The 16219-nt window shown below is 39.8% G+C and overlaps 1 protein-coding gene across 1 annotated transcript in view; it reads right to left on the bottom strand.

Moving 5' to 3' along the window:
* Nucleotides 1-15810, bottom strand: part of MTM2 (Myotubularin-like phosphatases II superfamily) — a 111540-nt gene extending 95730 nt beyond the window's left edge. The window contains exons 1-5 of the mRNA XM_088948202.1: nucleotides 15416-15810; nucleotides 15245-15313; nucleotides 13428-13502; nucleotides 10264-10335; nucleotides 6208-6277 (exon numbers count right to left, since the gene is read on the bottom strand). Coding sequence (XP_088804328.1) covers nucleotides 6208-6277; nucleotides 10264-10335; nucleotides 13428-13502; nucleotides 15245-15313; nucleotides 15416-15463 — 334 coding nt within the window. The 5' untranslated portion in view covers nucleotides 15464-15810. The remainder of the gene's footprint in view (nucleotides 1-6207; nucleotides 6278-10263; nucleotides 10336-13427; nucleotides 13503-15244; nucleotides 15314-15415) is intronic.
* Between the last annotated feature and the right edge of the window lie 409 nt (nucleotides 15811-16219).

Here is a 16219-nt window from a genome sequence, read left to right on the forward strand (position 1 = left end):
CAAAAGCTTCCCAAGAAGTCTCTGAAAGACCCCTTTGTCTTCCAACAAAGTTCCATCCGAAGCTGAAAGTTTGTGACTCGTATCAATAGGAGTTGCAGCTGGTCTTGCACCCAATTTTCCAGCTTCAGACAACAAATCAATGACATATTTCCTCTGGGAAATAAGAATCCCATCCCTGGATCTGGCAACTTCTATGCCAAGGAAATATCTCAACTCCCCCAGATCCTTAATCTCAAATTCTGTATGGAGGAAAGACTTAAGGCCCAGAATGCCAGAGGCATCATCACCAGTCACTATAATGTCATCAACATACACAATGAGATACACTGCTAGAGACCTACTTTTCTTCACAAAAAGAGTATGATCTGACTGTGTCTGAACATAGCCGAATTTAACAAGTGCAGCTCTAAATCTCTCAAACCAGGCTCTAGGAGATTGTTTGAGGCCATAAAGAGATTTCTTCAGTTTACATACCTTTCCTTGCATATCTTTCCCATACATTCCTGGAGGAAGACACATGTAGACCTCCTCATGTAAGTCACCATTCAGAAATGCATTCTTTACATCTAACTGATAGAGAGGCCAATCAAAGTGAGCTGCCAGAGATAAAAGAACCCTCACAGATGTCATCTTAGCAACAGGGGCAAAAGTCTCCAGATAGTCAATCCCATATGTCTATGTGTAGCCCTTTGCAACAAGTTTGGCCTTGTACCTCTCAATAGTCCCATCTGCCCTGTATTTAATGGTAAAAACCCACTTGCATCCAACTGGATCCTTCCCTTCAGGCAAATCCACCACCTCCCAAGTACCATTTTCATGTAGAGCATCCATTTCAGCCTGCATGGCATCTCTCCATTCTGGAATCCCAAGAGCTTCTGATACAGACCAAGGAATGGGGTTAGAAGCAACTGAAGAGAGGTAGGCACAATATGAAGGGGAAAGTAGGTCATAAGAAAGGTGTTTGGAAATGCAGTGTGCAGTACACTTCCGCTTTCCTTTCCTAACAGCAATGGGGACATCAAGATCTGGGAAGGGGGATTCCAAGGGAGCTGAAACAACACCTGTTATCTCATCTGTGATTGGGAGGGTATGAGCCTCATCTGTTGTAACAGAAACCACTTGCTCATTCCTGAATCTCTGCCTTTGATACACTTTGGGATTATGGGTAGGACGAGGAGGTAAAAAAATAGGAGCACTAGGACAAGAGGAATGAAATGGCTGATCCTCCTTTGTTCATTTTGTGAGGATACAGATTTGTCAAGAGACTGAACTAGGACAGGAAGGAGAAGAGCAAAAACTTGTGACAGACTCTCCCCCTGTTGACAATGTCCTTCCTGAGAGGAACCATAAAAAGGAGAAAGTTCATCAAAGGTAACATCCATAGAGACATGTCTGGTGCCAGTCTTTGGATCAAAACAACAATAACCCTTTTGTGTGGGGGAGTAACCGAGGAAGATGCATTTGTGGGCTTTTGGTTCAAACTTGTGTCTCTGCACACTTGGAATGTGAACATAATAGGTACAACCAAATACACGAAGAGGAATTGGGAAGAGATCCTTATCTGGATGAAGAAGACTGAAGGGAGATTTAAACCCTAAAACCCTGTATGGCATACGGTTTATGAGATAGGTAGCAGTAAGTACAGCATCACCCCAAAATCTTGTGGGAACATGTGAGGCAAATAAAAGGCTCCTTGCAACTTCAACAATATGTCTATTTTTTCTCTCAGCAACTCCATTTTGTTCAGGGGTTCTAACACAGAAGCTTTGGTGAATAACCCCCATGTCAGAGAGATACAAGGATAAGCTCTTCTCAAAATACTCTTTTGCATTGTCAGATCTGAAAACCTTAATTCTGGTACCAAATTGAGTCAAAACAAGTTCATGAAATTGCCTCACAAGTCTCGGGACTTCGTCTCGGGATTTCATTAAGTATATCCAAGTGAATCTAGAAAAGTCATCAATGAACAGGATAAAGTATTTGTAGCCCCCCATAGAGGATAAGTGGTAAGGCCCCCACACATCAGAGTGTACAATATGAAAAAGAAAAGAAGATCTTTTATTGCTCACAGGGTAATTTTTTCTACAATGCTTTGACAACTGACATGACTCACAATTGAGACTGGACACACTGACTCCCTTAAACAGTTTGGGAAGCAAATGACTTAAAGCAGAAAAAGGTAAATGACCCAACCAACAATGACTCAACATAATTTGACTGATTGACTCTGAAGAAGTAGAATCAAAAGCAGCATTCTTGAGATGATCAAAGCATTGGCCAGGGGTGTCGAGCAAGTATATTCCATTCGCTTCATGGCCACTCCCAATCACCTTCCGAGACTTCAGGTCTTGAAACACACAGTGAGAAGGGAAAAAGGTTACACAACAATTCAATGACTTGGTCAAGCTATTACAGATAACAAGTTGGTATTTAACTTAGGTACATGAAGAGTGGAAGATAAAAGTAAAGAGCCTGTAGGCTTGACAGTTCCCTTGCCAGAAATGGGGGCAAGAGAACCATCAGCTAAGGTGATTTTGTCACGACCAGGAAGCAAATCATATGACACAAACAAAGTGGAAAGATTGGTCATGTGATCAGAAGCACCTGAGTCAATGATCCAAAGGGTCTTGGGATTACCTGAGGTAGATGCATGGTTAGCAGAAGCCCTTATACCTGAGTGAGCAAATGCAGAGGTGGCTGGACTTCCAGAAGGGTTGGATGATGAAGTTACACCTTCAAGCTGGCTGATCATCCTTCCAAACTTCTCATAATCAGCTTTCATGGCTTCCAATTGTGCACTTGCAGACTCAAACTCTGTATCTGTACTTGTGGCTATATGTGCACTTCCTGTCTTTCTACTGTCATTCTTCTTCTAGAATCGGATAGGGACAAGACTGGGATGCAATTTCCAGCACTTGTCCTTAGTGTGTTTCGGCTTCTTGCAATATTCACACACCACCTCCTTCTTTCATGTGCCACTGGGGGCTCCTGTAACCCCTTTGGGTTTGATTCCCATATTTGCAAAATGATCATTGATACTGACCCCTTGAACCTGCACTTGCCTCCTGCTTTCTTCACTGCTGACCAAAGCATATGCTTGAGACAATGAAACATCTTCCTTGGACAAGATGTTTTGCTTTGTAATGTCATATTCAGAATTCAGCCCTGTCAAGAACTCAAAGACCCTATTCCTTTCAACCAATTTCCTATATGTTTCAGCATCCTTAGGGGTATCCCATGTCACGGCCTCTATCAAATCAATCTCTTGCCATATAGATTTTAGGGCTGAGAAGTATGCTGCAAGTGACTTCTCCCCCTGTCTTAGATTCTTCACATCACTTCTCAGTTTGTAAGCTCTGGCAACATTCAACTTCTGGGTGTAAGTTTCTGCAACACTATCCCAGATTTCTTTAGCCGAGTTCATCCACAGATAATGCTGACTAATCTGTGGCTGCATTGAGTTCACAAGCCACCCAATCACTGTGTAATTCTCCTGCACCCATTTCTCATAAGAGGGATCCTCCTCTGGGGGAGCTTTCTTGCTCCCAGAGATAAACCCCCACTTTCCTCTACTGCAAATATGAATTTTTACGGATTGTGACCAGGCCAAATAATTGGTTCCATCCAATTTAACTGTAGTTACAGCCAACAAGGAATCAGTTGTAGTTCCCAAATTATGTCCATATTCAGCAGTGCTCTTGTTCTCAATTTCTGAGAAGTCCATTATGTAACAACTTCAATTAGGGTTTCGGCAGGCCTTTGAAAGTGATCTGATTTCAAAGAACTCAGATTGAGTTGAAACAATAGCAAACACAACAACACACAAACTCAGTTCAGAACTGACAGCCGTGAGAACCAAGTTCGGTGGCAGCACTTTCAAAGAGGAGAAACTCTGATTCAGCCTTCAAGGAACAATCAGTAGGCCTCCAAACAATATGTATTCTTGGTTCCCAACAATAATTTCCCAAGGAGAACAAAGAAAACAGTCCACAGTACCTAAGAGGACTTTTTACAAACACTATGTATGCAACAGTCAACACTTCACTGTTAACAAGCAGAAATCACTTCAAGAACACTTTGTCTAAGTCCAAGAAGCAGTTGAACTAAAATAGAGGCTTGTACCACTCAATTTAGATCAGTTTTTTTGGCAGTTTGGAAGCCCAATAACAGCCGAACCACACTTCCAGAATAACCCAAAAATCAGTCCAGCAACAGTGCGCCGAATGGAGGTGTTTTGAATGCTTTAACAGTCCTCCCAAATAACAAAAAATAACTCAGCAAAGAACTGAGAAAAGACTTACAGCAAGAGAGTCTCTGGTTTGAACTATAAACCAGGCCGAACACTTGTTCTCTAAGATAACTTCGAAAGTCCTTTTCTCTGATTTCAAATCAGGCCAAACAACTTGCTCTCTGGTTCTTCCTGGTCACCGAACCCTTCTCCAAGTGTATAGAAACTTGGGCACCCTCCAATGACCTCCAAGAACCAGGCGGATGACTGTAAACTTTCAGCCCTAGAACCTCCTCATGTAGTTGGCTGAACTAGAACCACATGAGGGACACGCCAAGCAATGGCCCGCTCTGATACCAAGTTGATGTATGGAACTGTTTGAGATTAGATGCAAACCAGAAAATGAACAAACAGGAGAAGAAGAGAAGAGAGAGCTGGCGGCAATGAATGTTAGAGAGTAAGAAGTTCGAACATAACTCCTCTCTAACACTCTAAACATCTTATTAATAAGTTAATCTTTGACAAATTACAGAGAGGCCCTTGAGTGAGCAGGAAAATACAAAAAACAGAATATTACAGAGTATGGGCCCAGAATAAGGCCCACCACAGAGAGAAACATAACATAATATGAAATGACAGTCTATGGGCCATTCGGCCCATCTTCTCTACAAAGACAAGTTATGTTCCAACGGTTGGTTGGAAAGCTTCTATATCTCTACCTCACTCGGCCGGATATCAGCTATGCAGTTAGTGTTGTTAGCCAGTACATGCACTCCCCTAGAACTTCTTATCTTCTTGCAGTAGAGAGAATATTAGCATACTTGAAGAGATGTCCGGGTAGAGGTATATTGCTTAAGAACAATAATCACATGAGGGTGGAAGTCTATACAGATGCCGATTGGGTTGGAAGTGTTGATGACAGAAGGTCTACCTCTGGATATTGTGCCCTGGTGGGAGGTAACATTGTCTCTTGAAGGAGTAAGAAGCAGAATGTTGTTTCCCGCTCCTGTGCTGAAGCGGAATACAGGTCAATGGCTAATAGAGTGGCTGAAATCTTATGGCTGAAGTCACTACTTGAAGAGTTGGGCATTGACTATAAAAAGCCCTTAATGTTGTATTGTGATAATCAGGCAGCTATTAATATAGCCAACAACCCAGTGCAGCATGACAGAACTAAACATATCGAAGTTGATCGACATTTTGTGCGAGAAAGGGTCACATCACAAGAAGTGTCTCTCGTACATCACATCTAATATGCAGCTCGCGGATATCCTCACCAAGGTTGTACCAAGGAAGAAGTTAAAGACAGACCTATCCAAGTTGGGCATGATAGATATCTACTCCCAATTTGAGGGGGAGTGTAGAGAACACTGATGTGGGCCCCACTGTGTTCGTAGGACAGCAGTGTAGTTATTTGTTTCAGTTATAGTAGTGACAGTTTGAGTCAGTTTGTTAATTCAATTGTTATTTATTTCAGCTTTTATTTACTTTATTTATTATGTAAGTACCAAGGGCAGATGTGTCCTTTCCATTATGTACTAAACATAACCTATAAATATTAAGAGAGTGGCGGCGGCAGATAAGTAAGAATCTGCCCCTCCTTTCAACAACTTGTGTTCTCTTGTTTCTCTTCTATTCTCTCTCCTTTCTCTCTCTTTTTCTTCTGTTTTGCAAACCTAAAACCTATTAGGATTCAAGACTGATTACAGTCTTGATCTTCTACTGTTGCAACACAGAATGTTAAAAATTCATGCAATTTTTGGACACTTATCAACAAAGAGATATAAAACCTATAGCATGATGTTGCTATTAGCTCAGTATACCAAGCCACAAATTTAAAACTAGCTACATCCAACCAAGAAAATGAACAATACTAGGATACAAGCATGGCATGGAAACCATTCATATGACCAATTTAATAAGTTAATGAAATAAAGATCATACGTAGATTAACCAAAGTAACTACTCTAATGACATACCAACAACCTGGAGAAGTCGACGTGATGGAGTTTTATCAGATTGATGAGGGGCAGAGGGAAGCTTCAGGACCTATCAGTAGCAAATTAAATAGAACATCCAAGAACCATATAAATATGGAATATATAGATAAAGATTGACAGATTTAAAAAACAAAAAAACAAAAAGAAACAAAAAACAACAACAACAACAACAATACGCAAGCAAATTCTGGAAATAGAAAGATGCACACAGGATGTGCCCATTACATACAACCACAGTTCTGAACTAAAAGCATGGTTCGAAATGTCCTTAAATTCCCTAATATTTCCACGACATGATTCCATTTCCATGGGCAGTGACACGAAATTTTACTGGAATCAACATATCCCCCAATGAACACTACAAGCACTATGCAGAGTGCAAGAGATAGCATTATAACATAAATTGGTGACAATATTGTAGATATATAAAGTAGTAGCAATGTTATTACCCACCTAAATTACATGATTACCACTTTGGGCCAGCTCAATATTCATTTCAAACATGAAGTTAAAAATTACTTTTTGTTTGTGTAAAAGATTATTTGATTGATCAGTTAGAACCATTTACATTTTCTATGAGTTCAAATTTTGCTTTAACCCATTCTATCATGTAGTTTTGAATCTTACGATATACAGGACAATTTCAGAATGTATTCTTTTGTCTATAACCGTAGTTTCTTAACTTTGTTTAATGATTTGGAACAAGATAATAATTTAAAAAGGTGTGCCTACGCTTCTTTTATTATTTCATAAAATATCATTCCATATTTTTGCATATTTTACAATATTTTTTGAAGATAAAGAAAAATAAAATTTTATTCAAGGAGGGAGAGGGAGAGAGAGAGAGAGAAGGTACAATAGAGGTGATAAGACATCACCCAGTCCCAATGCGCTAAAAAAAAACACTAACCACAAGTGAAAGAAGAACTCCCCCACCAAACCTTACAAAAGCCAACAGCAAAAAACTATCTCCCACCCCTACAACAAGGATAAAAAAAACAAAGAATCAAAACACTGCCCAACTTCATAAATACCACCCATCAAAACAAAACAATATCCCAACCTAAAAAAGACCGCCCTCTTTCAAAACTTACTAGGATCACCCCACCCTCCTACTACAGATTTGTCCCATCCTTAAGGAAGGAGACCTTCTCGCTTTTCTTCAAAATTTTCTTTGTTTTCTTCACCCTCTTTACCAGTCCCAATCCAAATAAGCTCCCCTTCAATCTGGTGAACACCTTTGAAACCAGCACTGTTCTTTGCAGCTTCTGTCTTCTCAACCTTCTAGCGGCAGTAGAAACCTTTTCAATAATTCATAATTCCTTTTGCTCAGAAGCTATCCTCTCTAACTCCAACACCACAATTTTTCCAAACAGTTGATCTGTCTCCTCAGGCTTTCTACCACTAATGAGAGTCTTCCCAACCATGAACCTACCTTCATCAACACCAATTCTGCTTGCACAGGGATTCCCCTTCTCCCCACCCATCTGAAATTCTTTTTTAGTATCCTCCTGCATACATGAGTTTTCTCCCACTTCTCTAAAGGCTTTTCTTGCAAATTCCTCACCTCTACTTCTTTTCCACCACCATCTCCAGATCAGCTGATTTTGCTACTTCATGGGTCTCATCCATCAGAATTTCATCTTCACTTGGATCCCCCTTTTCATCTTCTTCCTCCCCCATCTCTTTGTCTTGCAAAGGTTTAGTTCTATACATCCTCTTTCTTTCATAAACCTTCAACCCACCAGTCTCCTTACCACCTGAAGTTATTCCTTCTTCACTCCCTTCCCCTTCTTTTCCCCAGCCCATTCTCTCCTCCATTTCCCCACAAGTCTTTCATTCACACCTTTGCCCCTCCGTAGTCTCTATCCCAATTAAATTTGATGTTGTCTCCTTCAATCCCTTCTCCTTGTCTCTTGCCTCCCTATCCCCTCCAGTACTTTCTGACTTCTGCTTTGTCAAGCACTCTCCTCCACCTTTTTATATCTCCAACACTTCCTCTTCAATTCCATCTTGAAAAAAGATTTCAGCATCAAGCTGAAAATCTTCAACTATCTCAACCTGTTCTCTACCATCGGAAGATCCTTTCAGTCTGTCATTCAAGAGCTCCCCAGAAACAGATGTTTTCTCGAGAAACCCTTTCAACTCATTCCTAAACACAAGTTTACCTTCCTTAAACCAACCATCCACCACCACTTCCCCCCTTTCCCTGAATGAGATTCTTCACTATTTTCTTATGAATACGAGACATCCTCTTCACAAAGAAACTTAGTTCTAACCCAAACAAAACCCTCTGAATTCAGTAAAACAGCTCCATAATCTACTTTACATCCCTGTATCTTTACATCTTCATTCTCAGAGCTCAAGAAAAACACAGCTGGTTCCAAGTTTGGGTCAGCCCCTCGTCCAATTTCAAACTGGGGCCCAACAGCCCTCTTTCCCTTTTAGGCCTTGCATGTGACAACATTAAGTGTCACATGCCCCAGTTTGACCTTCCAGGTTGAACCAGTTCACCTGCAGAGGTTCAGCAGTCCCCGAACTATCTTCTTCAATCCTTATCTGCACCCCAATCTTTGAGGCAACGTCTCCAATATTACTTTGTTGCTTGTATCAAAGTATTTCCCAGTGTCTCCTCCCAACCCCTATTATTTACTACTCTCATTTAAGGCAACTGCATGTTCCTCTTTTGTTAGCCCCAAATCTTGACCTTCCATCTCCAGGAAACAGCTATTCTCATTTGAATCCATCAACATCTGCCTGCCACATCGAACTTCATACTCCAAACTCTCATCTTCCTCCCTACAACCTTCCTTCAACAGCCCAGCTTCCATGGAGGCCAGAAGCCACACTGAAAACCATCTTCCATCAGAAAAAGGCTCTAATTTTCTAGGAACCTCTTCTGGTTTCACTCCGTCCAACAAAATTTCCACAGAGCAAAAATCTTGTATGAATAATCCTGATAATCAGCTAGCACATATGGCTGCAATAGATTCAAAACATTCTTTTCTCCATAGATGAAACGGCAAGCCTAGAATTCTCATGATCACTTCATCCGAGATCATCGAATCTTCTTTATTAGAACTTGGGCACTGTTTTGATAACAAAAGTGAACCAGCTCTTGAGTGGATTGAGGATTGAAGTTGCTACCACATCCAACTTCAGATCATCCTCCAACAGAGCTATTAAATCTTTGCAATTTTCAACCAGGGTTAGAATCATTGAACCTTTCATATTGCCTACTATTTTATTCCAATCATCAACTTTATGCTTGGCTTCCACCACCATTTTTCCCCCAGTTTCCTTCGACTGATTGAAAACCAGTTTCCCTTCCGTTCTCAATCTTGCAGCCAACACCTTTTCTTCCTCAGTCACACTGAAATCTCTATCCAAGTAACTTGCTTTAACACTGTTTCTGGCTGTTAGCTCCTCTGCTTCTTGCTGCATCTCATCCCTGTTTTCCAGGAACCTTTGAAGAAGATTTCTGCTTCCTTCCACCCTTTACCTTTTGTTCCTTCTAGAAAACACCAAGTGTTTTCTTCTAATTCCAAAGTGTCCGAAGGGAGCAATAAAACTTCCATTTCTATTTGCTCTCCTTTCTGCAACTTCCAACGCTACAACTCCAAAGCGTCTTTCCAATCACTAATTCTCTGTGAGCTAAAAGCTGAATTTAAATATCTCAAAAACCAACTGACTGCTTCTACTGCCAAGAACAACATCGACTTCTTACACTCCTTAAGTACTAGAAAACTCTTCTTTTTAATCCACCTTTCTTCGAAGATAAAAATCTTAGCTTCTATCTTTGCCACCCTCCAAAACATACTCTGCTCCCCTAATAATTTCCTACTATGGCATTGTTTTAAGTATGAAAAGTGTTTTTCTGACATTTCCAACATGTTTCCTATATTTGGACGACCAACATCTCCACTGACACAACACTTTAAACCCTGACTAAAAGGATTTAATAAATTAACAAATAGTACAAAGATGACAATATAAAGATCACTAATGGCATTGATATCATAATAACAAACTTACAAGTTTGCTGAACTTCTCAATTGTTGCCAATGGTATTGTGCCAAGTGCAATTATTTTCCTAGTGCCCTCACTCTACAAAATTTCGCAATTAATATCAGCATGTGCAAAAAAAGAAACATTGTAATAAATAAATGTACATACACATATTATAAATAATGATGATGACTGAAATTGATGCTGAAACTCAACTAGATCCATGAGAAATCAGTGTTGCAACCATGTTCAAGGATCCAAACGTAACAAATTCAGTACAATTCTTGTGGCCCTTGAAGCTTCTAAGCAACAAGACCAGTAATCTTAGAATGTTGAGTGTTATTGAACATCTGAAAATTAGTACAATCACAAAAAAGTCTGACAGGTTAAGTTGAATGTACAGTCAAATTGAGCAAATAGTCACTAATAAGTAGTTATCAAGGCAGCAATCAAAGACTATGCATAGGGGTGGCAAATGGGTGGGTTGGGTTGGGTTGGGTGTGGGTTGAGTACCAACCCACCCATATTGACCCGCTAACCCATTTGCCACCCATGTCAGTGGGTCAAAGTGGGTCACAACCCACTCTGACACTGACCCACCCTAAACCACCCATTTGACCCTCTAATTTAAAGTAGATTTTTTTTTATTTTCTCTATTTTAATTGCACAAAAACATAGAATAAATGAATATAAAAAGTTTCAATTTTTCAAATAAAAAATAAAAACCTATAAAAACACAGAAAATGGTAAATAATACATATTTCATGTAAAACACCAGAAATTGCAAAAAATACAGGGAAATTATAAAAAATCAGAAAATATAAAAATTTGCAAAAAGATAAAAGATATTTCAACTAAAAGGATGTGAAAAAAGATAAAAAGTTCAAAAATATTTTCAAATATAAAATACATAAAAACACAGAAAAAAATGAAAAACATCAGAAATTGCAAAAAAAAAAATATACAAGTACACTGGAAAAGACAAAAAATTCAAAAAAATATATAAAATCTGGATAAAAACAGAAACTGCAAAAATACATAAAATGATAGAATATTCAAAAATCTATATATTATAGAAAAAAGGTAAAAGAAATGCAGAAAAACAAGAAAATGATAAATTTTTCAAAAAAATATTTTGGAAAAAATCAGAAACCGCAAAAAATTCATATTAGAAAAAATCAAAAGTTTTTTCATGGCATTTTTTCATTGGATAATATTCTATTAGATTGTGCCAATGTAAAAACTCAAAATATTTTTCATGTAAAATGAAAATTTTACATTGTTTCCGCTTCGGTAATTGATTTTTTATCATATTACCTTGAAACAATGACAATATCAAGCTGAAACACAATGTATTACTCCAAAAGTCGGTCTCCAAGATTCGAATCTTCAATCTGGAGATTTGAGTGAGGAAGAGAGAGTGGTGATGTGTTTGCCAATTCAAATCGAAGATTTGAGTGGTAAAGAGAGAGGGTGGTGGTGGTGCGGAAACCAACTTCAACATCTGACACAGAGAGAGGGGTGATGCCTAGTGCGTGTCTACCTTCCATAGATCTGAGGAGTCGGTGAAGCAGCCATCTTCAAAATCTGAGAGAAAGCGATGGTGTGATGTCCACCTTCCATAGATCTGAGAAATCGGTGCGACAATCGGCTTTGATCGAAGATATGGGCGAATAGATCTAAGAAATCGGTGCGGTAATTAGCTTTAATCGAAGATTTGAGCAAGAGAAGAAGAGAAGGGTGATCGGCGACATGAGAGAGAGAGAGAGTGTGTGGTGGTCGGCTTCACACAGAGATCTGAGTGAGAGAAAGGCAAGGGTAGGGAGGGGTGACCGGCAACATGAGAGAGGAAGAGAGGGGTGACCGACAACAGCGACATGAAAGAGAAAGAGAGGGAGGGGGAGGGTTTCAGGAGAATAAATCCAACCCAATGAGAGGGTCAATGGGTAACCCTTGACCCAATCAACCCTAACCCTTTTTTCCTGACCCTTATGGGTCGTTTGATTCATCTTGATCCACTATTCAAATGGGTGGGTTTGGATGGATTATCAAGTGGGTGGGTTGGGTGGGTCAAGTGGGTTGGGGTCAAAATTGCTAGCCCTAACTATGCAAAAGGGTGTCACCTTGTTGCCTAATTGCTTAGGCGGGCACCTAGGGCCAGTTAGGAAGTATTTTTTATTTTTCTAGACAAATATAAGACCTATAGTTTATTAGGGATGATCCATGTTCAATGTGTCATATTTTCAACTTATTATTATTTTGTATTGAAATTATGAATTTTTATAAGATAATCAATTTCATTTAGCAAAGTAGTAAGACATGCTTAAGATTATGAATTTTTATATAACAAGAATCCAATGAGCAAAACAATCAATCAATAGCATCATCATCAACCAAGCCTTATACCAACTATATGGGATCGACTACATGATCCTGTTTTGCCATTCCATTCTGTTTCCTTATCCACAAGTCAACAACACATAGAATCCAAGCAAGGAAGTATTGGAGAAAGAATCCAAGAAAATAACTATGAAAAAATATGCTAGTATATACTATATGGTTAACTTGTTCCTTGCATTGCCTAAACAGTGCCTATGCCCATAACACCTTTTTTTTTTTTGCATAAAACATACATTTCCTGTGCCTTCATACGCAAGGAACAAGTTAGCCAGACACATTGTCTTATGTTGTATGCAATGTTGTATTTTATTTTTGCTCTATGATAATAATGTACCTAAGAAGTGCCTATGCAACAAGGCTTTTTCTGGAGTGTGCCTATAACACCTTTTTTTTTGCATAAAACATACATTTCCTGTGCCTTCTTAGACAAGGAATAAGTTAGCCAGACACCTTGCCTTATGTTGTATGCAATGTTGTATTTTATTTTTCTTATATGACAATAATGTATCAATGACAAGTTTGCAATGGGTCTCTTTGGTTTTGCAAATTAAGTCACTCTAGCAACTAAACTTCAGAAGGTAATTGTACTAGCATTAGAGTTTTCCAAACTAACCAACAATAAGCAGGTTATAGACTGTACAGAATAGTGGAAGCCTCTTCCTTATAGATTTTGAAGGGCAACAACAAGAAACACTACAACACAAAACCTGATAGCATGATTTTAAACTTGTTTATATGCCAAAAAAAAAGTTAATATGAAAAGGAATCATTAATGTGGTTTAGAAACTTACCAAAAAAAGAAGGCGAAAATTGGTAACAAACAAGGTGCCTGCCTCATCAGTATTCACGAGAACAACACCGTAGCCCTGGAATCATACTCCAAAATCAAAAAGATGTAACAACACTTGAAAGGAAGGCATAAAAGAACTTCTAATTTAAATCATTTAGTTATCTCCTAAGAATTAGAAAATAGTATACATATGCCAGGGGGCAATGAGCTCCACATAATAGAGCAATCATCCTAAGGCATTTCATCAACAAGAAATTTTAGCAACATAAACATAAAGTAGGGGATTATCCACTGCATTCATTTCAGTATTCTCTATTTTATATCCATCAGTCCACTTTAAACCCAAAATATTCTGTTACTCATTTACCATTTCATTTGGAAAGTGTCTCACCTTCAGGTACTTTAATGGCCCAACTTCCTACGTTCATAAGATGACCCGCCATGGCATTAGCACTCATTAGATTAAATGGATAAAAAATCTTTAGAAAAGTAATTGTATAAGTACACAACCCCAATATAGCCTTCCCACCCCCACCATGTATCTTTTTGTCTTTTCTGCTTTGAGCAATTAGTAATTCCCACATAATGGCAATTACCCAAAAGTCCAAGCTATCCCAGGCCTTGTAAGGGGTGGACTGGATATGGACTTAACTTTTGGCATTTTCAGTGATTCCATATCTTCTTACAAAATATCATGTTGAAACCACAAGGCTCTTGTGCTTCATAAACATATCTTGCTCCACAAAAGGAACTTGTGTTTAACAGACCGCCTCTTAATTCAGAAGCAAAAACATCCAATGCAGACTGATAAAAGCTAGATTTACTGCACGGTTTTCATTAAGCTACATAACAGCCCCATCAATCACGTTTCCTCTTTGATCAATGCCCTGCAAGCCTTCAGTCTATGCTCATACAGAACTCGTGTATCTAATCAAGTCCATGGTACCGCCATATCTATACAGGTAAAAGTCCATCTAAGCACTACAGGCAACCTCACCAAACCCAGAATTCGTGTCACAGTGTCCTCTCATAGTAAGCATCTAGTTCCTGATAATTTCTGATGTAGGCGCATGTGGCAAGACCTGGGATGATACCACGTGGAATCGGCCGAATGTAATCCTGGCCGCCCATCGCCAACCACCTTCAACCACTCCCAAGGCAAGGTCAAGTATAAATAGGGGTGCCCCTCTCTTGGTGAGGCCATCTTGCTCGCTCCTGCTCTTCAGCTTTCTTGCTCTCGAGTGACTTCGTCTGAGCTCTCACCTCGGACCTCGTCCAACCCCTCATATACGCTTGACTAACTTGACCATCAGAGACTCCACCTCTGGGATAATACCCGGGGCCTCGGACTTGTTCTCTTACTCACAGGTTGGACACGTCGGCCTCGGCCGCAGGAAGCGGATTTACCTTGTTGCACTCGGCCCATCCTTGGCAACAACAATTTCTTTTGTCTTATCCGCCAAGTACCAGTTCGCCCAAACATCCCACCCCACCTCCCTCAAAAAAGAGATGAAAAGATAAGGAAATCCATCCATTAACGGAGGAGAAAAGGTCGAGGCTGTAATCCAGTAATCCACGACGTATACCAAATAATGATCAATTCAAAGGAAAAATAAAGTGGCTTCAATAAAATTTAAAATGGGAAATAGTAGTAGAAAGGAAGAAAATTAATAATTGAGCCATTAACAATCAAGCCTCTACAAATGAAAAGGCATAAAAATTCAAACAATGAAAAAATAAATACTGTAAGACTTTTTGCGCCGACGATAAGATCGAAACAGCAAAGCATTAACATTCATCCTCTGCTTATGAGCATACCTCCGCTATAATTTCCTCCGCCTCCAATAAAAAACCTTTCACACCAGGAGGTACGGACCTCGAAACAGGCTGCAAATTGAAGTACGAAAAAAAAAAGGTGAATAAGGCACGTTTCAGAGGACTGTGACGGTGTAACCGGATTAACTTCTAAAAACCCTAGAAACACAAAACCTCGACTTTAGTCCATTCGAGTACGTCCCAGCTCCCGGCGCCCTCCATCTTCTCCGACCCAGACAATCAGATATCGGAGTTCAGTAAGAAGTCCGATCGAGAAGAGCGTCGCGGTGGCACGACCAATGACAAGGAGTCCGGCTGTCTGCAGTTGTTCAAGAGATACGAGGAGTATAATTAGGACTAGAAAAGCATGCGAATCGCTCAGCCGGCGTCAGCGCCGTTGTCTTCTGCCGTTCGAAGAAATCCCCGTAGCCGTAGGTCGTGGCTCCCACGTGATCCCCGCCAACTCGCCGCCGACCGAGTTTTAGCCAATATACGTACGTAAGGAACCGGACTTTGCCCCTCGATGGTGGTTGGTCGGTTCGGTCGGATTTGATTTGCTTGTTTCGAATATCGTCGTACATCTACAAACTCAATCTGATATCAAACAGGCAAATGAAGTCCTTGACGTCCGATTGGAATAAGCCGGAAAGTGGTGCCCACCTACAGCCGCAGCCTCATTGACGCAATGTTCATGGAATCGTGACTTCATCGTTAGCGGGAATTTTTCGGCATCAACTGACGATTCCGCGTCCCTAAGTCCCAACGCTGAGAGGTAAAGCAGGACAACGGAAAATTCCACTTTCACCAGACCTGGCAATTGGGTTGGGCGGATCGGGTTTGGGTTGGGTTAATACACTTCGAGTTGATTTTGGATCGGGTTGAGTTTCGGGTTAAGGTTGGTTCATGGGTCAATTTGGATCATCCCAATAAATAATTAAATTTAAAAAAAATAAAGAATAAATATATAAAAAATGTCAA

The sequence above is a fragment of the Nelumbo lutea genome, chromosome 6 (assembly GCF_056320005.1).
Source record: "Nelumbo lutea isolate HS-2025 chromosome 6, American lotus-T2T, whole genome shotgun sequence".
NCBI classification, from domain to species: Eukaryota; Viridiplantae; Streptophyta; class Magnoliopsida; order Proteales; family Nelumbonaceae; genus Nelumbo; species Nelumbo lutea.